At 57.4% G+C, this 27,773-nt stretch overlaps 1 protein-coding gene across 1 annotated transcript in view; it reads left to right on the top strand.

The window, feature by feature from the left end:
• Positions 1-27,773, top strand: part of CELSR1 (cadherin EGF LAG seven-pass G-type receptor 1) — a 137,964-nt gene that overhangs the window by 58,543 nt on the left and 51,648 nt on the right. Inside the window, 3 exon segments of the mRNA XM_011284343.4 lie at positions 13,202-13,424; positions 17,016-17,131; positions 17,514-17,602. Of these exon segments, the coding sequence (XP_011282645.4) occupies positions 13,202-13,424; positions 17,016-17,131; positions 17,514-17,602 (428 nt within the window).

Below are 27,773 nucleotides of genomic sequence, written 5' to 3'. Positions count from 1 at the left end.
GCATTCCTGAGAAGGCAGCGACTTTGATAGCCCGGGGGGCAGGGGGAAGGCTTTCCTCCGCACTCTGCCTGTCAGAGGGGAGGGACCTAGACCGTCAGGGTGCACCCCCACCTTGGCCGCCCTGGCTGTCTTCTTCGTAGGGTCCTGTTTGTTCTTGAGCGTACGATTTGTGTTACTGGACCCTGCATCGAAATGGTTCTCCTCAGCATCGAAATAGGTGCTCCTTAGCAGAGATGTAGTCTGGGAATCACTGGGTCAGTAGCCACTTAGGAGTCTCGGTGATGCTGGGTTTAAGCTTTGTGCTAACTACCCCTGGGTGGAATGTCCCGTTTGTGCTGTGTGAGAGCCTTCCAGGGAACCTGACTGCCCCCCGTGGTGGCCTCCCTTGGACTGGGGGCCCTGACTGTCCCCCAAGGTAGTCTCCCCTGGGCTGGGGTCCTGACTGCCCCCCATGGTGGCCTCCTCAGGGATGGGGCCCCTGACTGTCCCCCGTGGTGGCCTTCCCTGTGCCCCCCCTGCTGGGGGTCCCGACTGTCTCCCGTGGTAGCCTCCCCTGGACTGGGGACCCTGCCCCCTGTGGGGAACTCTCCAGGATGAGGACATCTGCCTAAGCTCAAGGCCAGAGAAGCTTCTGGTATACAAACCGAATCATCTTTTCTGTTCATGGAAAATATTTAAAATCACTTCTGGCACTTCTTGGATTCTGTTAAAAAAATGCACATTACCCCCAACTGCACGTTTTATCTTGAATTCTCCTGTCAGAGTCATGGTACTTCCGTCATCACGGGATGCACGAACGTGCTGCACGGTCCCAAGCAGAAACCCCGCGCCTCCGCGTGAAACTCTGTGTTCTGAGCTCCACGGCCCTCTGTGAGGGGAGGGGCGCCCACACCGTGCGGGAGAGGAGGTTCACCAGCTCCTGCCGCAGTTCGCGGGATTGGAGGTCCCCTTGGAAGAACCGTCAGCAAGGCGAGTTTCGTCCTTAAACCAGGAAGTTCATCATCATCATTCAAAGTGAAAGTCATTGGGGTGCCTGGGTGGCTCAGTCTGTTAGGCAACGGGCTTCGGCTCAGGTCACGATCTCCTGGTCAGTGAGTTCGAGCCCCGCGTCGGGCTCTGTGCTGACGGCTCGGAGCCTGGAGCCTGCTTCCAATCCTGTGTCTCCCTCTCTCTCTGCCCCTTCCCACTCACGTTCTGTCGCTGTCTCTCTCAAAAAGAAATACACATTGAGAAAAAAAAGGAATACATGTTCTTTGTGGACATTGACGGGTCCCAAGGACCTGCCCCACGTCTCCAGCGCCACGCAGGAAGTGGAATTTGAACCATCTGGGGGCTGAGCTGCTATTTGTATGGCTGATGGAGGTTTCTGTTAGCTTTCTGGCTGAGTTTGGACACGCTGCTGTTTGAGAACTGGCTCGGTTTTCCTCTGAGCTGATTCGGTGGTGAGGACACGGCTTCCCAGCCTCGGGGTATGCAGCTGCCGGGTTCACCTTCCGCCAGCAGGTTCTTCCCCAAGGTCACAGGACTGTGCCCAGACCCTCAGCCCTCCTCCCGTCCTTCCCTCCCTCCCTCACCCTGTGGTGGCACGGCCAGCCCACTCACCACTCTGCCTGGGCCGGGGGGCCCTATGCCTCTGTCTCCAAGGGGTACAGGGCCCCCGCCTGTCCCCACCTGCACGTCTTCCCTCTAGGAGACCTCCCCACACCCACCCTCACCCCTACCCTCAGATATCCTGGGTCATTAGAACCACCAGATCCTAGTCCTGTGTCTGAGACGTCATCTTGGGGCTCATTCTTGAGACATTGTAGACAGAGGCAGCTGCAGGCCCAGAAGGGCACACGGGGGGGCCCTGGATGGCCCCACCGTGGGGACTGTGACTTCTCAGCGTGTGCTCAGGCCCCAGGGCAGTGTGAAGTCTGTGTCCCATCAGGACTGGCTGGGGGCCGGACTGTGCGGGTCAGGACCCTCTGCCAGGCTCTGCCTCATTCTGGAGCCTGGACACCTCCTAAGCCGCCACCAGTGTTCTAAGCCCACATCCCTGGCCTGTCCCCTGGCTCGGAAGGACCGTGACTTTGCTCCAGGGGGTTGGAAGTGCCCTGTGGAAGGGGCCAAGATGGTGTCCCGGGCACTCAGGCCCCGGTGGTCGGCTCAGCTGACCCTGCCTGGTCACCACGTGTGGGCAGGTGTCCGGGGCCCACTGGTTGGCCTCCCACCAGCTTTGGCAGCCGAGACCTGTGATGTTTACTCGCGCTGTGTTCATTTAGTGCCTGCTGGGTCCTCAGCCGCTGCCAGCCAGGGGCACCACAGCGGGCTCGTGCTGGGGGGCGCAGCTCCTGGGCCACTGAGGCTCAGGGAGATGCGGAAAGATTTAAGGGCTGCGGCTTTCTGTGGGCGACTGTCCCCAGGAAGAGATGGCTCTCCGGAATCTGGCCGGTCTCCTTTGGCGTGATGAGGGTTGGGTCAGTGTCCTGGGGCTTACCTGGGGGTCTAAAATAACCCTGGCAAGGCCCTTCCGTGTCTCCTGCAGCTCCTGGTGGCCTCAGGTGGCCCTGGGCTTGTGGCCACACCGCTCCCATCTCTGCTTCCGTCCTCGCACAGCCGGCCCCTGTCGCGTGAGGACAGATGTGATGGCAGGGGGCTCACCCGGGTGATACGGGTCGGGTCTCACATCCCAGGACCCTTAATTCCATGGCATCTTTGCCCTATGAACCGATGCCAACAGCTTCTGGAAGTCGGAACCTGCACGTGTCTTTTCGGGGCCACTGGTTAGCTGACTTGAGGGTTGGTTATTTTCTGTGCCCTTCACCCTCTGATGGGCGTGAGGAGTGGGAAGGTGGGGAGAGCACCCCTTTCCTAAAAGGAGGGGTCCTCGGGTGTGGCTCGGGGCTGGCACTGGCTGGGCCGCCTTTCCATCCCGGGGAGTTTAGAACGCACACTGATTATTCCGGTTAGCCGGGTTTCAACCCTCAAACATGTCGGTGACTCCGGTAAGAAGAACCAAAGAGGTGGGTAAGCCAGAATCGTTTTCCTTTCCTGCTGGAATGCGTTTTTTATTTATATTCAAAAAAAAAAAAAAGAATGGGTGTGTCTGGAGTTCTGGGAAATTGCTTCAAAGACAATAATGAAGTCATTTGAGAAGGCTCAGAGAAGGCCCAACCTGGACAAGGTCTGGGCTTCCGGCTTCCCCTCCCTGCCGGCAGGGGGGGTCAGAGAGGGTGGGCGGCAGGTGTCTGGGCTCTCAGCAGAGGCCTTTCCTGGCAGCCTTGCCCCATGGAGGGGGAGGCTCCAGGGCAGAGCCAGTCACCGGGAGGTGAGAAAGTCAAACAAGGAGTGTAGGGGAGGGGGGGCTCCTAGTCCCAAGAAGCGAGTTAATAACCGGGAAATCACAGTACCAGCCTGCCAGGTGCTCAGCTCAGAGCTTTGCAGAATTAGCACATTTCACCTTGATGCTAGCCTCCTGGGTGCTAGGGGTTGCTCCAGGGCAAGACACAGAAATCCTGCCTTCAGAGAGGGATTTGCAGTGGGGGAAACTGAGGCACCGGCCGGGGGCTTGCTCAGGAAGCCTCTGTCCCGGGGCAGCGGTGTTGCTCCTGAGGGGGGTGTTTGGTAGAAGGGGCCGCCGAGGCTCTGGGTGGGTGGAAGGATGAATGGGCATGTTTTCCCAGTGCTTAACCATTTCTGACGGAGACCCTCAAGTGTCCCCTGTCCCTTGTCTCCCGTCTCTGTGCTTCCCCCGAGGAACCACCACGCTGCTGGATCGCGTCTTGTTTGTTAAGATTTACCTTTGCAAAGTAACCTGACACCCACGGTGGGGACTGAGGTTTGGTGTCCTTGTGTCTGAGGACCTGACTCTGAAGCCGTCCCGTGTTGGTGACTGTGGGGCCTACACTCTCTCCGGACGCTCTGTCCTCCGTGCTCCTTATCGATCTTTAATTCTGCCTAAACTTCAAGCTCCCAAGTGTCTTTTGTGCTTCAGACCCGACTCCTTCCCTCGCTGACTTTGAAAATACTGGTTTTTCTAGTTCAAAGCCCTTGGCTGTTTCTGAGGACGAGGAGGGAGCGAACTGTCCCTTTATTTACTGAGCAGCTTAAGTCATCAAATTTGTACGTGCCCTTCCCCTCCTGTCCAGGAGGGGCCGAGGGTCTCTGTCTGGCCGTGCCCCCCTCTCCCGGCTGGCTGGGGCTCGGCTGGCTGGGGCTCCGTCACCTCTCTGGTCTCCGCCCGGAGCAGCCACGGGGCAAGTTCTGAAGCTTGGTCTTGGAGGTGCCGATTCACATCAGCCTCGCCCTGGTTCCAGCCCCGAACCTCCTCGCCCCTCCTGCCACGACCGTCACACAGCCTCCACCCCCCACACACACCAGACACACATCACACCCCAGAGACACACCTACACAACACACACATCTCACACGTGCGCACACACACCCCACCTCGACGCCACCTGCTTGCCTGCCTGCTCTCTGTGCAGTGACACCGCGGTGCCCGGCTGCCCCTTCCTCTTGCACAGACATCCTGCCCGACCGTGACGTCCCGGTGGCCAGGACCAGGGCTCTCCCGTCCCTCTGCTTGGGCCCCTTCTGGAGCCTAGTGGTCGCGCTGCCCCTCTGGCCACGATCCCCAGTCGTTCCGGCAAAGCCCAGTTCACAGGCTCCCGGACCCAGGCGTCCTCTCTTTCCTCCATCCTCCTTATCTTTAAGGAACTTGCTTGTTACATACAAAAAATGATATGTTTTATACACGGTGCTGGGCCTCTGTTTTTTCGTCTGCAAGATGGTGACTAGAACGGTCCCCATGTGGGACACCTGGGTGGCTCAGTCGGTTGAGAGTCCGACTTTCGGCTCGGGTCACGATCTCGAAGTTCGTGGGTTCGAGCCCCGCGTCGGGCTCTGTGCTGACAGCTCAGCCTGGAGCCTGCTTCTGATTCTGTGTCTCCCTCCCTCTCTGTCTGCCTCTCCCTGCTTGTGCTCTGTCTCTCTCTCTCTCTTAAAAATAAACCTTAAAAAAACGAAGAAAAAAAAAGGCAGAGTCCCCATGTCTGGGGATTAGAGTAGCAGCGATGGCCGGGCCTCACTGCCCTCCGTAACCGCATGTTCCCCGCAGTCACCTTGCAGGTGAGCCCTTGCAGGTGAGGGGGGCTGGAGGGGCCTCGGCTCCGGGGAGCTTCTGTTTTGTTGTTAAGGGGAGTCCTTCCCCAAATTTCTGCTTGGGGTTCTGCACCGGGGCCAAGACCAGGAGGCCGAGCCCTGTGTTCCTCACCTGCGGGGGGCTTGTGGTTCACTGTATGCATTATTGAGTGCGGCTATCGGTTTGCCCAGGTGAACCCGATCCTTGGCGTGGGGGTGGGGCTGGCACTCGTCACGGTGGCAGGGGGTGGTGGGGGTGCATGGCAGGAGGAGGGGAGATTCTCCTCAGAGTCGGAATGACCCAGAGCGAGCATCTGACCCTGAGCACGATGTCAGGATGTGAGAAGCCCGAACTTGACTTGAATGAGGACTCCCAGGAAAGGAACGATAAAGTTAATTCTGGACAGGAAGTGTGTCTGAGAGCATGCGGGTTTCATTTTAATAGTGTTTCTAATGAGAACTGTATCAGATGGTAAAGATATGGGGCTCACTAAGGCTGATCCGAGTTAGTTACCTAAAGTAAGATGATTTTTATTTATTATTTCATTTCATTTCACTTCATTTCATTTCATTTCATTTCATCTTAGAGCATGCAGGTGGAGGAGAGGGGCAGAGGGGGAGAGGGTTAGAGAGAGAGAGAGAGAGAGAGAAAGAGAGAGAATCCTAAGCAGGCTCCAACCTCAGTGCAGAGCTCATGACCCTTGAACTCGTGACCCTGCGATCATGACCCCGGCCAAAATTAGGAATCAGAGGCTCAGGCGCCTGGTGGCTCAGTTGGCTGAACGTCCAACTCTTGATTTCAGCTCAGAAAATGATCGCACAGTTCACGAGCTGGAGCCCCACGTCAGGCTCTCGCTGAGAGCACAGAGCCTGCTTGGGATTCTCTCTCCCTCTCTCTCTGCCCCTCCCCTGCTCATGCTCGCTCTCTCTCTCTCTCTCTCTCTCTCTCTCTGTCTCTCTCTCTCTCAAAATAAGTAAATAAAACTCAAAAAATAGATTCAAACAAACAAAACTTATTTTCACGTCTCTTCCAAGTTCGTGCTCAGTGATGTCAAGGTGGTGGCTTGAAATTGACCAAGGGGGTGTGCACACCGTGGAAATGGGAAATGGGCAGGTCGGGGCTCCCCTCACCCGAGCTGGCTGTCAGGATTCGCCAGCACCCCACTGCATAGGACCTACATTTAAGAGAAAGTGTTGGTAGATTCTTACAGTGTAGACAGATGAGCTTTGGTGGCCGCTGTGGGAAGTGCCCGTAGGAGACCCGGGCTCGGCCTGAATGAAGGTGCCAGAACCCAGACAGAAGGAGCTTCCCAGGCTCACCTCGCCCGTCTGAACACCCAACACTCCCGAGTCCTCACTGGCCTCTTCTCCAAAACGCGTGTTTAACTATAAAAGTAATCCTTCGTTCATTACATCAGCATTTTCCCAACACCGTTTGAATCGAATACACGAATTAGCAGCTTTTATAATTCCGTGCAGGCATTAATCATTGGCTTGGACCCGGGAAATCCTGGCATTTTACGATTTCATTTTCCGAGCATTTGTCTCATCCCTGCCGCGCGCTGGGCGTGCATCGGGCGCCCCCTCTGCGCCTGGCACCCTCTGCGTGCCGGACGTGCTCAGACTTGGCTCCAGAGACCCTGTCCCGCCCTGGAGCCTGGGGACACAGATGCTAACGAGCAGCCCCACGGCCGCTGCCAGCCTGGAGCCAGAAGCTTCTGGGCCTTTTAGCGTCTGTCATGGGTGCCCTGGACCTGGTCAGGCAAATGGGTGCAGCTTGCTGGGACAGGACTGCAACCGGGCGCAGGGAAGCCGCCCCCGGAGGCCAGGCCCCCAGGAAGGGGGCCACCGCCGGGTTATCATTGGCGACCACCTGCATCACCTGTCGTGTCCCCGACAGCCCTGGGAGGAGGGGGGCCATGCGGCCGGAGTGTGGGGTGTGCCGCGGGCGAGTGGGGCGTTCGTGGGGGCAGAGGTGTGGCTGAGGGCCGGGCCTCGGGGCGGAGTGGCGTCTTTGTGGAGCCGTGCGTTGCCGCCAAGCCAGCACCTGGCAAGGGGAGCGTTCTGAAAAGCTCTCTCTGGAGTTACGTGGAGCACCGGCGGGTTCGCAAGTCAGTGGGCGGCTGGCCTGGGTTCAGGGCGTCTGCGGTGAGGTGGCTGTGGTTGTGTGGATGGAGGCTGCACCGCTGGGGTGCAGGTGGCAGTGGAGGTGAGGGACGGGACTCCCTGAAGTGACGGGGGTGGGGGAGGGCGGGGGCGGGCACTGATGGAGGTGAGGGGGAGGGGCACTGATGGAGGTGAGGGGGAGGGGCACTGATGGAGAGGAGGGGGAGGGGCATTGATGGAGATGGGGGAGGGGCACTGATGGAGGTGAGGGGGAGGGGCACTGATGGAGGTGAGGGGGAGGGGCACTGATGGAGTGAGGGGGAGGGGCACTGATGGAGATGAGGGGGGGCACTGATGGAGATGGGGGGCCCTGATAGAGATGAGGGGGAGGGGCACTGATGGAGGTGATGGGGGGGCACTGATGGAGATGAGGGGGGGCACTGATGGAGATGGGGGGCCCTGATAGAGATGAGGGGGAGGGGCACTGATGGAGGTGATGGGGGGGCACTGATGGAGATGAGGGGGAGGGGCACTGATGGAGATGGGGGAGGGGCAATGATGGAGGTGAGGGGGGCACTGATGGAGGTGAGGGGGAGGGGCACTGATGGAGATGAGGGGGAGGGGCACTGATGGAGTGAGGGGGAGGGGCACTGATGGAGGTGAGGGGGAGGGGCACTGATGGAGATGAGGGGGGGCACTGATGGAGGTGAGGGGGGGCACTGATGGAGGGGAGGGGGAGGGGCACTGATGGAGGTGAGGGGGAGGGGCGGGGTGTCTCTGGGCCCTGGGCTTGCCTCCCGTTCAGATGGTGGGGGCCCCTCCACCAGGGAAGAGGAAGACGGGGTTTGAGGTGTGGGCTCTGTGGGGCGGTGGTTGGGTTGGTTGGTGGGGCCCAGAGGAGCGGGCCGAGGCAGGCTGTGGAGGTGGGGAGCCCCCCCCTCGCTGGCCTTTGGACGAGGCTGGGGAAGAGCACCCCTGAGCGCAGAGGAACCAGAGCCAAATGTCACTCAGAAGCCGGCGAGGCGGCCTCATAGGTCAGATGCTGCGTCACCTCTGGGCGCTGGTTGCCGAGGCCAAAATTTACCACGACCCTAATTTTAGGACAAACACAGAAGGCTGCTGTGGTGGGTTAAGTAGTCCCCCCAAATTCATGTCCAGAGCCTCAGAAACGCATCCTCATTTCAAAATCGGGTCTTTCCGGATGTATTAGTTAAGGCTCTCAGGATGAAACCATCCCAGATTTGGGGCCCCCCGACATCCGGTGACTGGTGTCCTTGTAAGAGAAAGGAGGGGATTTGGGGCACGGGACACATGTGCATGTGAAGGCAGAGACTGGAGGGGACGTGGCCACAAGCCCGGGAGCGCCGGAGTGGGGAAGGCAGAAGGCCCTGGAAGGACTGGGACCCTCCGAGGAAACCCCTCCTGCCCACACCTCAGTTCTGGCTTCCAGAACCACGAGAGAATAAGTTTCTGTTGTTTTAAGCCACGCAATTTGTTGTCATTTCTTCCACCAGCCTTAAGAAACCAGTATTTATTGGAAATGAAAAAAAAAACTTTACGGTTAAATCAAAACAAACAGCTCCATGGAAACAGCTTCATTCGCAACTTATATTAAAAAAAAAATAGCACGATCTTGAAGAAAAACAGGGATGACCCCCCATGGGACCACCAGGTGGTCTGAGCGCTCAAGTCCCCGCGTGGCCGTGGGCGGGACAGACCCCCTCACGCCAGCCATCCTTGGGAAGGAAGTTTCCCTGCAGCCCCGGAAAACTGGTCTGTAAGCAGGAAAACCGCGAGCCAGAGTCAAGGTCACATCTTCGGGGACCGCAGAGCTCTCGGGCTGGGCGCGCGGCCTCCTGTCTCTGGGCCGCGGAGGCAGGCCCGGGGAGGACGTCTGCAGGCCGGCGCGCAGGCAAGGGCTGGGCTGGGGGCCTCGGAAGGCTGGCAGGGGCGGGGGGGGGGGCGGCGCAGGAACACCTGGACCCGAGCCCGCGACACTGGTTCTAGAACGCCTTGGGGCGGAGCGCTGTGGGAAGGGCCTAGTGGGGCCTCCCTTTGTTTGCTGTCACAGTTTGGGGAGCACTCCCCCACCCTGTCCCCTCGTTGCGGCTCCGTTCCAGAATACTCTGTACTTGGCCACCGACATGCCAAGCTGGAACTCGGGAGCAAACACTCCCACATGTCATACACGTTTTTCAAGCAGAGATTAGAGAGTTTGAAGTGTGCGGAGGACAAACACACGTTAAGCTAAGCATTGAAAAGGAAGGCAGGGAATTTAAGAAGCCCGCGGGCTGTTCACCTGGAGGAGGCCAGGAGCACTGGGTCGCAAGTGTGAGGGGGTGAGTGTGGGTGGGGGAGGGTGTGAGTGCACAGGCGTATGTGTGAGGGCACGTGTGTGCACAGCTGTATAAATCAGCACAGCTGTGAGTGTGTGTGTGTGTGTGTGTGCGCGCTAGCATAAGCCGCACGGTGGCCGAGCCCAGCGCTGTGGCGGGCGGGGCACCCTGGTAGCCCCCCAGCCAGCTGGGGCCAGCAGTTTCCATGGAGGGTGGAGCTCGAGGGGGTCCAGGCGGGTCCGTGGGCTCCTGTCCTTTTCCTCGTACTTCTGAGCAGGTGCGAACCAAGCCTCTCTGCCAACACGACCCTGGGGTCAGCCCCTGCCCAGGAGAACAGGTGGGTAGGCTGGCCGGGGCTTCTGGCCTGGCCCTGGGGGTCACTGGCCTGCTGGCCCCTTCACGGTCCTGGACTTTAGTTAGGAAGTCTGCGATTTCAAGCCACCCCGCCCCCCGTTTTCGACGGGGCTCAGCCTGGAGCAAATTGTACTTTTTAGGCGTTGCGACTGGGGCTATGTGGGGGAGGGGGAGGGGGAGGGAAAGCCCAGAGTGTTTGGGAGCACCACTGGTTTGCGATGCTGACCGCAGGTCAGTTTGGCCTGTGCCTCAAAAGTGAGCTGCTTGGAAGCACCCCCTCGGGTGGCTGAAAGGGTTTTCTTACGCTGGTCAGCGATCGCGCTCTAGAATCCTCACGGTCAGAGCTCGGCCTCCAGGAACACTCTGAGTCCCCACGATCTGCGTTCTCAGGAGCTGCGCCTGGGGGTCGGGGGCGCAGGACGGGCCGGAGGGGAGCAACAGAGTCCTCTGCTGACCGTGTCCCCACCTCCGGAGACGGCCAGCTCTGGGCCAGGGCACCAGACCCTCCAGCTACTCACTGACCGGCCACAGGGTGTGGGCTGCCCCAGCAAGGGCGGCTTCCTGGCTTGGGGGGGTCCGGGTGCAGAGTCTGGTGTGAGCCATCAGCACCCAGCACACCGGGGCTCGGTCCCAGGGGGCACTCGGGCTCCAGCGTAATACCCACTCTCAACAGCACCTCATTTTCCTTGTTCAAGATTGATGAGATCCTAACATCACCCTGCAGTCCGTTCACATTCTCAGCGATCTCGCACGTGCCTGCTGTGGGCTGACTCGTGTCCCCCCCACCCCCCCAGACTCGCGGGTGGAAGCCCTGACCCCCAGCCACACAGGATTAGCGTCCTTGCGAGAAGAGACACCAGAGAGCTTGCTCTGCACGCACGTGAGCACAGTGGGCTCCTGGGGACGGGCTCTCACCAGGCGCTGGGGTGGCCGGCACCTTGACCGTGGACTTAACAGCTTCTAGAACCCTGAGCAATGAATGTCTGTTGTTTGAAGCCACAGGGTCTGCGGGTATTTTGTCAGTCAGCCCGGTTGGCTAAGGCGACACCTGGGGATCCCAGTGACTCCTGGGCTCCAGGAAGCTGCTGTCGCTTGAAGGCCACTGTCCCCGCACCACGGCCCCTCCTATTAGACGTCTCTGGAGTTGTGTGATTCACATCCCTTCGTACTGGTCTTGTACTAATCTAAGAGCACGGGCATCACTAAGAGAAAATGGATGGTTATGACGGTTTGCAAATACGACATCTCTGTGTGGCTGCAAGTATGTAAACCTCAAGCCAGGAGGGAGCGGCCACAGAAATGACAGAGGAGAGTTGATTTCCTTCGTTTGTGAGGAGCTGATAGGAAAACATGCACAGGAATTACCGGGTGGCTCCAGGGACAGCAAATGCACATTGTCAATAAAATGCACAGAGATCCTGGGGGTGCCTGGGTGGCTCAGTCGGTTGAGCATCCGACTTTGGCTCAGGTCATGATCTCGCAATCTGTGGGTTCGAGTCCCGCGTCGGGCTCTGTGCGAACAGCTCGGAGCCTGGAGCCTGCTTCAGATTCTGCGTCTCCCTCTCTCTCTGTCCCTCCCCTACTCTCACTCTGTCTCTCAAAAATAAATAAACATTACAAAACCCCAGCACAGATGTATATTGAAAGTGATTTGCAATAGAAGAAGCTATACGCTACATATACGTCATCAATAATAGAGTAAGGAACGTTAGTGACTGAAGCTTTGATGGGTCCTCTAGTGGAATTCTGTTCAGCCAGTAACGAGGGGCAGAAGCAGGTGCACTGACAGGAAAGGACTCCAAAGAAAGTGATTCATTCCTGAGGACGTGCAGGAGACCGCTGAGGGCTTTTACTGCTCTGACGTGTTTTTCTACAGTGATATGGGGGAGGGGGGCAGGGGTGCAGATGTGAATGTCATACGTTCATTTTGAAAGGTGTTCATTTAGCGGCATGCGGGTAACTCAGTCAGTTAAACATCTGACTCTTGATACTGGTCCAGGTCATGAGCCGAGGTCTGTGAGATCAATGCCTGCATCAGGCTCTGCGCTCATAGCACAGAGCCTGCTTGGGTTCTCTCGCCCCCTCCCTGTCTCTGCCTCTCCCCTGCTTGCACGCACGTGCTCTCTTTGAAAAATAAATAAATAAACATTTCTTTGAAGAGGCGCTCATTTAAAGTCAGTAACTGGTGGGGGCGTCTGGGTGGCTCAGTCGGTTACGCGTCCCACTCTTGATCTCAGCTCAGGTCTTGATCTCAGGGTTGTGAGTTCAAGCCCTGTGGTGGGGCTCCGTGGTGGGCATGAGGCCTACTTAAAAAATAAATGAAATGAAATGAAAATCAGTAACTGGCCAAGAACATTGGCGGGAGCTGGGGAGTGCGTGTCTGCTCTTTAGAAGCTCCTGTCCGTCCACAGGTCTTGGCGGGGTGCTGGCGGCTCCCCTGTGTGTGGCAGAGGCAGGCTGGGCCGCGGGGTTGGGCCGCCCTCCCCGTCCCTGGAGCGAGCATCAATCGTCCCGGCAGACCGCTGCCGGCTGCCAGCTCGGGATCCACCCCAGCCTCCCAGAGCATGTCCCCCCTGTTGGCGGGCGCGGGGACCCTCCCCGCCGGCGGGGTCTGACAGGCCTCTGGAGCAGAGGCAGTCTCTCTGGGGAAGCCTCCGGGACCCTGCTGTCACCACGGCGGGATGTGGGGACACAGTGGCGCCTGCCCTTGGCGAGCTCCACGCTGGCGAGGGGGCCAGGCGGGATTACAGACACACCGGGGGTCCGGCGTTGGCCACGCTCTCGGGGCAGTGCGAGGGGGCGCGTGGGGCGGGAGGCCTCCCGAGGTGGTGGCCCTGGGCCCAGCGTGCTCCCTGCGTGCAGCCCGGTCGCCCCCTCTGTTCTGACTGTGCAGCCGTTGCAACAGGCACGGTTGTGGGAGGGGGCCTGGGCCCCCCCCTTATTCTCATCATGTCTGGATGATTCTCGCAGAAGAGAAGGCCCTGCTGGGCTAGCGGGGTGTAGCGTTCACCCCTGCATGTTCCTCTGTCCCCCAAGCGCGGGGACCCTGGCAGGGCTGGGGCGGGGATGGGACCTCTGTGGAGGAGCCCCCTGGGGTGTTTCCGGGGAACTGTCCCGGGATCGCCCCCCCGGGAGCGGGGTGCCACCACGCGGGACGACTGCGACGCGGTCCTCGGAAGGCCCCGGGCCCTGCGGTGTCTACGCGCTGCACGGAGACGGCCGCCCGCGGGTCGGGTTCCGGGGCCGCAGGGTGACCTCTCCCCGCCCGTCTCGTCCCGCAGGAGAGCACTGCGAGGTGAACTCGCGCTCCGGCCGCTGTGCCAACGGCGTGTGCAAGAACGGGGGCACGTGCGTGAACCTGCTCATCGGCGGCTTCCACTGCGTGTGCCCCCCCGGCGAGTTCGAGCGGCCCTACTGCGAGGTGACCACCAGGAGCTTCCCGCCCCGGTCCTTCGTCACCTTCCGAGGCCTGAGACAGCGTTTCCACTTCACCGTCTCCCTCGCGTGAGTGCGTCCCTTGCGCCCCGCGGGAGAGCGCCTGGCGCTGCAGCAGCCGTCTCCAGGGGACAGCGGGGCGGCGTCCGGGGGCCCTTTGGTCACCAGGGCAGAATTGGGGGCCCTTAGGGTGGCCTCCTGGTGGGGACGTGGCACCTGTGCCCTTGGAGCAGACATCTGCTTCCTGCCGGCTGCCCTTTGAAGATGGGCTCCTCTCCGGGGGTCCTGCCCCCCGCCCACCACCAGGCGAGGGGTGCAGTGCAGCCGACAGGCCCTGGGGGGCGCTGGTGGGAGCTGCAGCCCAGAAGAGTCGGCCGTGAGGCCTGGTCTTTGTGGTGAGTGGCCAGGCATGTGCCACCGTGGCTCCAGCCCAGTGGAGCCCGGTGCAGCCGGGAGTGTCGGCTGGCTGCTTGGGGGAAAGACCGTGAGCACATTGGGCACAGGGTCCCTGGCTGCCACTCCCTGCTCTCAAGCTCCCGGAGAGCCACGCCTGTCACCACCGTGCTCTGGGGAGGCAGGACGTGGGGCTCCGCTTGGCCCTCCAGGCCTGGATGGCTGTTTTCCTTTGACTGTAAAGGCGGTTTCGAGGCTTGGGTCACTTGGAGTCCCATAGTTCTGAGGCTGTTGCCTGTTTTATTTGGGCCATGGTTCCACCACATTCTGTAGAAAGGCCGATGAGGGTCCCTCCCTGGGGCGTGGCCTGAGGGCTTGGGGGCGCAGAGGAAGTGTCTGGGGCAGCTGGCCCTCAACGCCGACTGCCGAGCTGGGCCCTGGGTGCCGGGCCCTGGATCCTGGCTCTCTGCCCACTCGGGATGCCGGGTCTCTGTCCTCAGCCCGTAAGACCTGCACCCAGAAGGCCCACCATGGGGGCACAGCCTTCCAAACTGGGGCTCTGCCGTGGGGTCCCCAGCCACTCTGTGCCCCGTGTGGCTTGATGTTTAAAACATCACATCCTGTGGGCGTCCGCCCTCCCGATCAAAGGCATTTTGGGTCTCCTAGCACGTGTTATCCCTGGCCTGTGACGCGCGGTGGTTGGGGGCTTGTGACTTTGACGTCCGCGCAGCCATGGCCCTCAGTCACGTGCTGTGTCGCGACCACCGGCAGCGAGTGAGCTGCGGGGAGGGGGTCCCTGTCGGAGGCTGAGCTGAAAGGGGACCAGAAATGCCGGTGCCGGAGGCGGGCAGGCCCGGAAACCGACAGAGGAAGTCTGTTGGCTCCAGACTCAGGGAGAATCTGAGAAATGAAGCATTTGATTAATGTCCGGGTAACGTAATGTGATTGATGTCCTCTTGCTTGTCAGATTTGGTGTCTTTAGCTGATTCCGTTTGCCAGCAACTTATGGGCAGTTTGCCGTACGCGTGGCCACGGCCAGGGCGTCAGGGCGCCGCTGAATCAGTGAGGAGTTTTTTAGGGAATGGCTTCGGAAGCAAAAATCCCGAGAAGTCCTCCCAGAACTTGAGCAGAAAAGCAGCTACGCTCTGGGGGCCGTGCTTCGGGGGTGGACACCCCGTGGGAAAGGTGGAGTGGGGCGCCTTCCTCCTCGTCCTCCACCCCCTGCCCCCCCATCCTGTGTTCTTGGCCTCTTCCCCGGCCCCTCGCCGCGTCTCCGTCTCTGTTTCTGGTCTTTCCTCCTTGTCTTGCCCTGTCCAGACCTTCCCCTTGGCCCTGGGTCTCTTGTTAGGGCTCTGTGTCCAGCGGGAGACCTCTGGGTGCCAGCTCGGGGCGGCGGGGGGCATGCAGGGCCGTTGGACACGAACACCTCGTACCGACTCCCACCTTGGTCCAAGGAGAAACCCACGGCAGAGCCGCCTGCCCGGCAAGGATTAGGCGTGACCCAGGAGTCTCCGTCTTGTCCGTAATCCGTGCCCTTCTGTTGTTTCCCCCCAGACCCAAAGCATCCCCTGCGCTGTGCGGGGGTTTTCTCTACCGTGTCATTGGATCTTGCTGATGTTGTAAACAGAGGGGGAGGTCAAGATGTGGACGGGACCTGTTTGTTTTAAGGAGCTCAAAGGAAAGGCTGAGGTCAGATGCCCGAAGCAGGGTCCCACACTCTTGCTGCTTGAAAACAGATAATCCAACCTTGAATCAAAGGAAACAATTTCCCCCACTTAATCTCCGGTGAGACAGACATCGAGCTCGCTCAGGAAACAGTTCCCAGGTTCCTACAGGAGACGTTCTAGGTTCTCTGTAACCAGGGTGTCGGGAGGCGCCCCAGGTCTGGTCGAGCTGGCCTTCTTGGGACCCCGGGGTTGGCTGAAAGATCTCTGAGAATGTTTACGTCTTGTTGACATATGTGGGTTTTTTTTTTTTAATGTTTATTTATTTTGAGAGACAGAGACAGTGCAAGTGGGGGAGGGGCAGGGAGAGAGGGAGAGAATCCCAAGCGGGGCTCGAACCCACGAAGCCATGAGATCATGACCTGAGCCGAAACCAACGGTTGGATGCCTAGCCGACTGAGCCACCCAGGCGGCCCCAAATAAGTGGTTTGTAACTCTTCAGATGCTTGAAGTCGGGCAGGTCTGTTCAGTTTCACCCCTCTGGTTTCCAGTCGTGCTTTCATCCGTTCGTTTGTTTATTAGCACGTCGTTATTAAGCACTTATATGGACCAGACCCTGTTTGGGGCTCCAGGATGCAGTAGCGAGTGAGAGTCAGTTCCTTCCCTTAAAGATCATAGCTCTTACACACAAATAAATAAACAGCATAAATAGACTAAGTGATGTGATAGATTTGAGCGGGTCGGGGCACCATGTAGATGGAATGAAGTTTACAGAAAGTGCAGTCAGTGTCTCCTGAGAGATCTGCGGAGCCAGGGAAGGTTGTTGGGGGGTGTGGGCAGCAAGTGCAAAGGCCCTGGGGCAGGGAGGGGGGTAGTGTTTGGGAGCACAGGGAAATGGCGGTGGAGACTAGGGACAAAGGCCCTGAGGCAGTCATCACCACCAGCCTCCCTTCGTGGGTGGTATTGCCTTGAGGAACGTGCACAGGGACGTTTCCAGTAACAGAACATGCACCGCATGTGTTTCTTTTTTTTTTTCTTCTTCTCTTTTTAAAGTTTATTTATTTTTGAGAGAGAGAGAGAATGGAAGCAGGGGAGGGGCAGAGAGAGAGGGAGGCACAGAATCAGAAGCAGGCTCCAGGCTCCGGGCTGTCAGCACAGAGCCCGACACGGGGCTCGAACTCACCACCCGTGAGATCATGACCCGAGCCAAAGTCGGACGCCCACCCGACTGAGCCCCCCAGGCGCCCCTGCACCACACGTGTTTCTGTTCACACGCCTCTAACTGGTGCAGTGGCTGCGTCGTCCTCCTAGGACACGGTTCAGATGTCCTCTTTTCTTGTCCTCCCGGCCGTGGAAACCAGATTCCTCTGTGGTATCTGCTTTGCTATTCCCAGAAAAGAACATCGCCAAGCAGGTTTTATGGGTCGCCGACTCCTGATGAGAAAAATGAGTTTCCCGGGGACGAGAGTCTTTCCTGAGTTGGTCCCCACGCTCTCGCCCTCTGCCGGCTGGGCGTGCCGCGTCATTCCCCTGCCCCCGGCCGTCTGCGGCCCCTCGGTGCGGGGCCATTCGTCCTGTGACGCGCTTCTGCTTGGCCCCACAGGTTTGCCACCCAAGAGAGGAACGCCCTGCTGCTCTATAATGGCCGCTTCAACGAGAAGCACGACTTCATCGCCCTGGAGATTGTGGGCGAACAGGTGCAGCTCACCTTCTCAGCAGGTGGGGCCTCCTCCCCAGGCAGGAGCCGCTCTCTGAGCCCTTCACGGGCACTCTGTCGCTTGAAACTACCCTCGTCCTTTGCAGCACCTTTAAGTGTGCTCCCTGCCCGTGCCCTGGTCCTGTTGGGGATCTGTCCTGTGGGGGGAAATGTGGAACGCACGAAGGTGTTCATGGCGGTGTTATTTATGATGTCGAAAAGACGGAAGGCCCGGCTCGGGGTTCCAGACATTGGGGAACCGTTGGGCATCTGATCTGTAGATTGGAACTATTTAAAGAGCCGTGAAGCACGTCGTCACCCACGTTGTTGGCAGAGAACGTCGATCCAGGCTGTCTTGTCTGTGGCCCGCTAACCTGTGCTCTCTCTGGACTCCCCCACCCGCAGGTGAGGCTACCACAACGGTGACCCCGCAGGTCCCGGGGGGCGTGAGTGACGGGCGCTGGCACTCGGTGCAGGTGCAATATTACAACAAGGTAGGACGGGGTGCCCCCCCTCCCCCCCACCACTTCCTGCCAGCCTGGGCGACCAGTGGCTGGGCCCCAGCAGTTCTTCTGTCTGAAGTCATTCATTCATTCATTCATTCATTCATTCATTCATTTATTGTTTTAATTTTTTTTTTAATGTTTATTTATTTTTTTGGGACAGAGAGAAACAGAGCATGAACGGGGGAGGGTCAGAGAGAGAGGGAGACACAGAATCAGAAGCAGGCTCCAGGCTCTGAGCCATCAGCCCAGAGCCCGACGTGGGGCTCGAACCCACGGACCGCGAGATCGTGACCTGAGCTGAAGTCGGATGCTCAACCGACTGAGCCACCCAGTCGCCCGTCTGAAGTCATTTATACTCCGAAATTTAAAAAGTATATACTGGCTGAAAAAGTTCTTTAGGAAGTGTTTGTTGAGGGTCTGTGTAAGTGTCCCCAAGCCCTGTGCTGGGGTCGGGGAGACTCAGGGACCCCCAGAGGTCCCCCTGCAGTGGAGGGAGGCGTGGAAAGAGTTTCTTCGTTGCTGCTGCTTTGGCTTGGGTCATTGCCGGTGGCTCCGGTGGCTAAAATTGCAGGCCATTCAAACCCAGCTCCAAAGCCAAGATTGTCCGTTCGTACCCGGATGTAACCCGAGAGTCAGGAAGGTGGAGGAGATGCTGTGGAGGTGTGGGCAGTTTGGTTTCGTTTTATTTTGCCGTTTCCTGGCTTGTAAGGAAAGAGGGTGTTAGCGCTTTCATCAGAACTACCCCACTTTCCATGGCTGTAGCGTTTGCAAGCCACTTTTCTCTTTCCTGGGAAACTCCAGGGCGCCTCCCACCGAGGGTGGGCGAGAGACAGCAGCCTTCTCTTGGGCACAGATAATGAGACTTGTGCCCCTGTGTCCCGGGGGGTCAGGAGCCCCCGAGGACGGGGCTGTGCTCCGTGGGCCTCTGTGTCCCCGTAGCTCGGGGCATGATCCCTCCGAGCCCAGGGACCCTTCTGCCTGCTTGAATCTGCTCCAGCCAGCTGGACAGACAGGTGGACAGAGACACGCCCCCTGGCTTCTCCATTCATGTACTCTGGATAGCTTTCCTGCGTCCAACAGCGATCATGGGGGCTGAGCGCCAGCTAAGGGTGCAAGCCGGCCAGGGTGGGCCGAGGGGACCCCCCCCAGAGCCCGTGCTTCTGTCAGGGGAGCAAAGACCACGTACCTGGTGCATTGTCTTTCCTGCCTGTGTGGGAACACACCTCCCCCACCAGACCCGGCTGAAGGCTTTTGGCTGCGGGGCTTTGCCGGCCGTGGCGTCCCCATCAGAGTGCCTGCACGAGTTCTGGAATCTGCCGATGGCCCAAACAACAGTGTGTCACAGTTGGGCGGGGTCGGGACGGCTGACTTGGCTGCCCCGGCCCGTGCCCTGCTGCACCATCCCTGGCCGCCACCCGCACAGAGGGAGCACCCTCCAGGGGCCTGCCTGCCGGCAGCCAGCTGGTAAACACCACAGCCAGGCAGCCCCCGGCACGTCCCGGAGGAAGGAGCCTCCCTCCAGGAGGCAGGCAGAGGTGGGTCCCCGGCAACCCGCCCCTTCCGTTCCCAAGGCCGGCCTTTCAGCAGCAGTGAGCCACTGAGCCAGACCCTCAGCGCCAGGATTAGGCCTTTCCTTTCCTGGAGCTCAGCTGTTTCCTCTCTTGCCCGAGGTTATTCGATGGAGGGAACCCAGCAGTTTTCACTTCTATCTTAAGGCCTCCTTTGTGGGGTTTGCGGGCCACACAGTCGGGGAAGTGTTCGCCGAGATGATGCACCTCTGTCTAGTGGGGGGGCGGGGGGCGGGTATTTTTTGTCTCACTGCCCGAGGCTCTTCTCCAGATGCAGACGATCTGAGTGGCCCACGGCCAGGGGTAGGGATCTGAGTGGCCCACGGCCAGGGGTAGGCGCGTTTGTTTGCAGGGGTGAGAGGGCCGCCCGTCCCAAGGCAGGACGCCCCCGGGATCAGGGGTGAAGGCAACCCAGAAAATGGACCCTAGGGGCTGGTTGTTCTGCCCTCCGGCCTCTTGTTTTGTGGTCCTTGCCGACTGTGGTCCTCGGTGAGGCCTCACCTGCAGGCCACAGGTCTCCCGAGCGAGCGGCTCAGCCACGGGCCCCTCACCTGCGCTCCATTTACAAGACAACGTATCTGAATAATTCAGGGCTGTCAGGGAGGGTAGAATGGTGGAGAGTCCCGCCCCTCGCTCTGGTTCACACGCCCTCCCTCCTGTTTCTCCCAGGCGGGTCTGCTCTGCGTTGCCTGCGTGGGAACCCCCTGGCCCCCACGGACCCTCCCCAAGTCTGCAGGGGGCGTGGGGGCCTGGGAATCCGCCTGGGCCTTTTTATCAGGCAGGAAGCAGGGAACTCTCAAACAGGATGGTCCCAGCAGGGCTTATCCCTAAAATAGGGTGTGGGGCATCCACGAGGGCTAGTGTGGGACCCTGGACTGGTGGCCGCAGCGGGGCTGTGGCCGTGGCTCCCCTCAGGCCTGGAGGAACACGGGGACGGCAGAGCCCAGAAAGACAGAGTCCTGGAGAGAAGCCACTTACGTGGAGCAGTGACCTTCCGCAGAGGCTCTCCTGACAGCTCGCCCTGCCCTCCCCCTGATCTCCTGTTGGGCTCCCATTGGCCAAAGCCAGCCAGAAGCCGGACACAGCAGGCCCTTGATAAGGTCGTAGGGTCGGCCTCCCACGCAGAGAGCAGGTAGTCAGTTTACTTTTTCTCCGCTTGATGACGTTGTAGACGAGAAGGTCTGCAGTTCACCTTCCGTGAAAGGCAGGTACACTGGACTCTTTTCTGGAAAGGTGTTTCCAAAGCAGCCTCTTTGCACAGGCATGTTGAACTTTGTCAAGCTCGGCGGAGCCCCTCCCGCACCCCCCCCCCCGCGGAGGTTCAGGGCTGGTCTGGACTATTTGTGATCCTCACTCCTGACTGTCGCGGACGTGCATTGTTTCCGAGGCCCTCCTGGAGGATAAACGTTTGCACCGCCAACTCGCAGAAGAGCAAACGCACCTGATGGGAGAGGTTTGCAGAGTATTTGGAAATGACGCCTTTTTCCAAACTCGGGTTTGGCCGCGGGGTGGCTGCGGGGTGGGGAGACTCAGGCTCCCTGTGGAAACGGCTCTCACGTGGGCGTCTCATCTCTTTGCTGTTCCTGCGGAGGATTCTGTGCAAGGGGGCACTGGATCCCTGAGCACGGGCCTGCTGTCGTGCTGGGTGTCTGCAGGGGTCACATCGAGGCCCCTCGCCGTGCCCCAGGATCCCTCCGCCGGGGCTGCGGGCATAGACCCTTGTTAATGAGAGGTTTAGGATGGTCCTGGGGAAACCAGGATGGCTCATGTCCGCCTTGACCGTGGCATCAGGGGGTGTCTGCCCAAGCCAGCTGTGCGCCCCGGGAGTCTGCACAGACGTGTAGGCTGGGCAGACACGGACGTGCCAGGGAGGCGCGCTCCTGGGACATATCAGGCAGGGTGGCCTGTTTGGGGCATGGGGCTCGAGGAGAGAGTGGGTGGTGGGAGTGGTGGTCGGACAGGGCCAGATCGGCTGGGGGCTTTGATGTAGGATAAAGAAGGGGTTGAGGAGGACGTGAGGCGTGTTATGCAGGTGTCCGCACCTCGGGACTATTGACGCCTGTCATTAGCGCCTCATTCTTTGTTTCCCAAGGGTGTTGAGCAGTGCCCCTGACTTCTATCCATTAGGTGCCAGCAGCACCCCCTCGTTGTGACAACCAGAATTGTTTCCGTCTATTGTCAGGTGTCCCCACAGGTGCCTCAGCAGGGGAACTGATGCGTTGGCTGGCCGTACCCGCCTGGATGGGACGGTGGAGTCCCTTGAGGCTGGGCTGGTCACACGGTCCTGGGTAGGCTTGGCCCGTGCTGGCTCGGGGCCATTCTGAGATAATGTGGGCTGCCTTTAGTAAGCCCGGAAAGTATTTTCATCAAGAAAGGAGAGCTCGAGTTAAATGGAAACCCCCTCCGGCATCAGTATTCTCTCCTTCTGATTGGGCAGAGCATCCAAGTGCTTGAGATTTCCATGACCTCGGGGAAAGGGGCTGCTGGGTGTCCTCAGGACCCTGCCCTGTGTTTCTGGAAGTCACTCATAAGCTCTTGGGTCTGAGCCGCACATTAACCTCCAGGAATCTCGAAGGGAGTGGGTGATGTGCGGGGCAGTGCAGAGGAATGACCCCACATGCTGCCCCCTGGGCTCGGGGTGGGGGGTCTCCCTCTGCTTCACGGAGTGCTCCAGAAAACCCAAGGGTTTCTGCCCAGAGTCTTGTGTCAGGCTGGTTTTGATGGGAGCCCTCCTGGGGGTCATTCCTACAGACCCCCTGTGGTTCAACTGTGTGGCCTTGGGGTTGTGGCTGCCTGGTCTCCCTGATCACTCCTTGCAGCCCTTTCTTCATGCCGTGTGTTCACTCACCGATATGTGGAGCGTTTATTGAGTGTCTACTGCATGCCAGGCACTGTTCTAGATATGGGGACGTACAGAGCACAGAAGGGGTAAAGCCATCACCTGGGAGCTCCTGTTCCAGAGACGGGGGAGGGAGAGGGAAGAGGGAGGAGGAGGGAGGGGAGGAGAGGGAAGAGGAGGAGGGACAGAGAAGGAGCAGTGAGCACTTTCCTTGAGCTGACTCTTCTGGACAAGTAGGCCTGCATGACCTCGCCCCTCCCCACCCCTCCAGCCAGCACTGGGCCAGGCAGGGGAGGTGTGGGGCTTGTGTTGTTTGGGCTAGAGCCCCCCAAGAGCCTGTCCTTGGGAGATGTGTCCAGAAGGGTGGAAAGCGGCTGTTAATAGAGAGTGATCGGCATGTGCTGCTTTCTGAAACAGTGCAGATGTCAGCAGCTGGTAACTGTTGTTTTTTATGAGAAGGGACACGTAGTTCTCTTGTCGAGTCTGACTTAGGGGGAAGCGGAGAAGTTATTTGGCAGAATAGAGGGTGGTGCAGCCGTGAGGAGGAACGAAGTCGATTTCTGCGTGCTGACGTGGAAACGATCTCTAAGAATGTTGTTCATGGGTTTAACAAACACACTGAAGGCCGGGTTGTAGACCGCACACTTTTTAATCTCAAATTGGGAACTTTCGGGAGAATCGCAAAGTTAAAGTTAGAACTCATATTCCCTTTGACCAGATTCCCCAGTTGTTGACATTGTTCCACGTTTGCTTTATTATTTTCTACCCCCGCACACATAGCCTCATGTTTCACCTGCTGGTCTGAGCACCCTCGATGCTCACACCTGTGTCAGGTGTCACTGTGCTGAATGTCGGCTGTGTTCTAATTCCGTCAAGCTCTCCAAATGTATACGTTTTCTTTTTGCTAGAACAAGGAATTCTCTCTTCTTTCTATTTATTTATATTTGGTATGGTTTCACAAATTCCTGTCTTACTCAATGGACCATAATCTATCCTTTTCATTAATTCGATGTTCAGATTAGTTCTTGTTTGGCCCATGTCTCAGATTTGGCCAAAGGGACACAGGTGTAAGGGCCAGCTGTATCTAGCTCCGGCCTTTTGACTCCCCTCGCCATTTTTATTAGTGCGCCTTTGCTGGTTGGCACAAAAGGACGTTCCAGGCTTATCTGGTCCTCAACCCCAGCCCTGGAATCAGCCATTTATCCATAGAACTCTGGATTCTTTTTGCGACACACGGCATTTAGAAACCAAGATTTGGGTGCCAGGTGTGCTTGGTGCTGCCGGGGTGTCATCTCACTCTCTATTTCTTTCACAGGCAGAGCTGGGACATGTGTCAGTGTGTAGTTGTGTGTGCACAGACTTGTATGCACACACGGAAGTTCACGTTTGTTTCATCTCTACTTGTTGAAAGCCTCAAATTCCATCCAGCGTAGGCTCATTCTAGTGTTTTCCTCTTTCATGTTTGTAACCCTCTTCTCTCCGTGAGAAACCTGTTCCCATTAGCCTCAATCTGGCCATTTATTTTCTCACTCCACCATTATTTAAACAATGTGCTGGCCCACTAGGCCACCACCTTGCAAGCTGCTCCCTCCCTGGGCCTGACTCTACCACTGACTCCAACAGGTGCCAGGAACAAGGGGCCTTAATGGAGATTTGGCTAATGTATCAAATTATTCAGAAAGTAGAGGAAGGAAAGAAGGAAGGAAGTTTGTTATAAAACTTGTTGTGAATTTGTAGGCAATGAAAATACAAAATGCCAAAATATGCGGGATGCAGCTAAAGCAGTACCATGAGGAAAATTCATAGCACTGGAAAAAATGCTATCAGAAAGAAAGTCTCAAATCAATAATCTAAGCTTCCACCTCAAGAATCTCCAGTAACAAACACACTGAAGACCTGGTTGTAGACCGCACACTTTTTAATCTCAAATTGCAAACTTTTGGAAGAATCGCAAAGTTTAAGAACTCATTCCCTTTGACCAGATTCCCCAGTTACTGACATTTTTCCACGTTTGCTTTATTATTTTCCACCCCCCCCCCCATGTGTCCTCATATTTCACCTGCTGGTCTGAGCACCCTTGATGCTCACACCTGTGTCAGGTGTCACTGTGCTGAATGTCGGCTGTGTTCTAATTCCGTCAAGCTCTCCACACGTGTGAGTTGGCAAAAGCAACTCAAAGCAGGCAAGCAGATGGAAGCAAATAATCAGCAGAAATCAGAGGAGTTGAAAATAAAAAAATACAGAAAATCGATGAAACAAAGAGCTTTGGAAACATCAATAACACTGATCACCTTCTAGCCAGATTGACGAGAGAAGAGAGACAACACAGTTCCCAGTGTGAGGAATAAAACAGGATATCAGTACAGACCCTGCAGACACTGGTGGTCAGTGGAAGAATTCCACACGCAATTCTCTGTATGGGCATTTAGGACCCAGACAAAACGGTCCAATTTCTCAAAAATGCAAGCCACCACAACCCACCCGGTATGAAATAAAGAATTGGACCACCTTGCTGTTCAAGAAATGGAATTTGTCATTTATTAAAGGAAATTTTTTTTAACGTTTTATTCATTTTTGAGAGAGAGAGAGGGAGAGCGCGAGAGCAAGAGTGGGGGAAGGGCACAGAGAGAAAGGGAGACACAGGATCCGAAGCAGGTTTCAGGCTCTGAGCTGTCAGCACAGAGAGCCTGACGCGGGGCTTGAACTCATGAACCGCGAGATCATGACCTGAACCGAAGTCAGATGCTCAACTGACAAAGCCACCCAGGCACCCTTGGAATTTGTCATTTAAACACTCCCCAAAATGAACCCTCCAGGCCCAGATGGTTTCACTGGTTAGTTCTACCAAATGTTTAAAGAATGACACCAATTCTATACATCCCTTCCAGAAAAATAGAAGAGGAGGGGACGCTTCCCAGGTCACTGGGGCATTAGTAGTACCCTGATATGAAAACCAGATGAAGACAGCACAGGGCACCAGAGGCTGGTGTATCTCGTGACCCCGTGCAGCTCATGTCCCCACGGAAGCCTGTACATGACGTGTTCACAGCAGTCCCGGACTGGACTCCGTGGGTGAACGGTTGAACGGACTGTGGTGCGTCCCTTGCGTGGAATGTGGGCTGTGACTCACGGTTCTTGCAGCAAAAACACATGCTGAGTGACAAAAGCCAGCCTCACAAGCTTAGGTACTGCATGATCCCATTTACAGAATGTTCTGGAAAGAACGAAAAGGACTGAATTGGAGAAGAGAGTAGTAGTTTTCCGGGGCCGAGGTGGGGGCAGGAGGGACGCAGGTGTGTCTGTGGAAGGACCACAGGTGGGGTCCTAGTGGTGATGGAACATTCTGCATCCTTCTGTGATAGTCTTCTACTGTTTTGCAAGATGTTTACCGTTGGTGGAAACCGGGTAAAGGGCACATCAGATCTCTCTCATTTTTCTCAGTTATGTGCATGTCTATGACTATCTCAAAATAAAAGGCTCGACTAAAAGAACCTTGAAAGACATGGGGCACCTGGCTGGCCCAGTTGGTGGAGCCTGCGTCTCTTAATCTTGGGGTTGTGAGTTCAAGTCCCACGTCGGGTGTAGAGATTACGTTAAAAAACCTTTAGGGGCACCTGAGTGGCTCAGTCAGTTAAGCGTCCGACTTTGGCTCCAGGCAGGATCTCACGGTTCATGGGTTCAAGCCCCGTGTTGGGCTCAGTGCTGACAGCTCAGAGCCTGGAGCCTGCTTCGGATTCTGTGTCTCCCTCTCTTTCTGCCCCTCCCCAGCTCGCACTCTGTCTCTGTCTCTGTCAAAAATGAATAAACATTTAAACACATTTTTAAAAAATAGTAAACTTTAAAAGTACTTTGAAAAAAATATAAATATGTGCTGGCATATGCATTTTTTTTTCTGAAGGGTATCCCCCTAAAAAAAAACAAAACAAAAAAACCCCAGACCCATCAACAGCATGTATCAGAAAACTTCTGCTAGGTCACAAATCATCGTAAAGCATGGTGTCTTAAAACATCAGATGTTTATTATTCCTTGTGATTCTGTGACAGACGCATTGGCTGTGGCTCTTTTGTAAACAGCCTACCACATGCTGGACAACTTTGGGGAGAAACATGATAAAAACGATATGTTTCGTGTCCATTTTGTACCTTTCTATGATTTTTTTGTGTGTTTTACACATTCTAAATTTTTTTTTTACGTTTATTTATTGTTGAGAGACAGAGACAGAGCAGGAGCAGGGGAGGGGCAGAGAGAGAGGGAGACACAGAATCCAAAACAGCTCCAGGCTCCGAGCCGTCAGCGCAGAGCCTGACGTGGGGCTCGAACCCACAAACCGTGAAATCACGCCCTGAGCCGAGGTCCGACGCTTAACTGAGCCACCCAGGCGCCCCCGTGTTTTACGTGTTCTTAAGAGTATAGCAGGAATGATGGGTGATGGGACTACGAACCAATTTTGTTTTCTTCCTTTTAACTTTGTGTTTAAAAAATTCGTTTGATTTAGAGAACGTACGAGACAAAGAAGCCAAAGGTTTACAAGTTTAGGAACACTTTTGCCGAGGACATCAAGGTGGGAGACGAGAGAGGCCAGGTGGGGGTCTGTCGTCGCCGCCCCCGCACGGGGGGGGGGGTGCGGGGTGGCATCACACTGGCTTTGCTTCTCCCACGGACAGAGCTGCACAGTGACGTGTGGTTAAGGTTTCCTCTGGGCAGGGTCACCCCGTTCATCCCGAGCCTCCAGTCCGGAGTTTGACTGCTTTTGTTTCCTCTCCGGCTGCGTTTCCACGGATACAGCCAGTTTCTCGGGGACCGGAATGGCCTCCGCCGTGTCGGCCCCCGTGGGTAGTCGATAAATCTCGAACAGCCATGCTCGCATAACAGGTGCATTCCATTTGCCCATCAAATCGGAGGGCAGTGTCTGTAACCACGTTGTCCTTCCTCTGGGCCTGGAGGGGTCGTGCCTCCCAGGGACGCCAGTGGGCGGAGAGAACAGTGTCCTGAGTGGCCTCTGGGAGGGTCCAGGTGGGGTGAGGGGCCCGGCCTGCGGGCGGCCCAGCGGCTGGAAGTCGCCTGCTTCTTCTCCAAAACACGGCCCCGGCAGATGGTAGGCAGCCACCTGCTGTGGAAACATACCGATTCCCCGGGACACGCACAGCCCCACCCTGGGGCTTTTGTGTCCACGGGCTGTGTGGAGAGCCCGCCTCCGCCCGGGCTCCTGGTCGCGTGGCGGTCACTGTCCTGCACCTGCTGCCTGCCTCAGCCCTCCATCCGTCCCAGCTTTCCCGGGCGCCCCTCCCCCTCCCAGGCTTCCTCCCTTTTTTTTACCTCTGCCCCCACCCCCCCGGACGAGGACATTTACCGACTGGGGTCCACACGTCCACCCATGAAGGAGGAGGAAACTGAGGCTCAGAGCGAGGCCAGGAGGGTCAGGGCTGGGGTGTCCAGGGGCTCTCACCCACTCGTGGGCTCTGCCTTCTGCAATTTGGATCCAAGGGCTAGCACAGATTCCCTGACCCTGGGGGCCTTGGGAGAAGCCAGGGGCCTGTGGGGTCTCTGTGCTGCTGTCTGGACTCTGGGAACCGAGAGGGGCCTGTCAGGGTCCCAGCAGGAGCAGACAGGGCTTTGCAGGAGTGTGTGTGTGTGTGTGTGTGTGTGTGTGTGTGTGTGTGTGCACGCACACGCGTGTTAGTGAATGTGAGTGCGTGCGAGTGTGCACGTTTCCCATAAGCCCTTCTTCTCTCTTTGTCTGAGGTGGCTTTT

This window comes from Felis catus, chromosome B4 (genome assembly GCF_018350175.1).
Source record: "Felis catus isolate Fca126 chromosome B4, F.catus_Fca126_mat1.0, whole genome shotgun sequence".
Classification (NCBI taxonomy): Eukaryota; Metazoa; Chordata; class Mammalia; order Carnivora; family Felidae; genus Felis; species Felis catus.
Note: the sequence above shows the minus strand (reverse complement) of the source record. Positions and strands in the feature narration are given on the sequence as shown.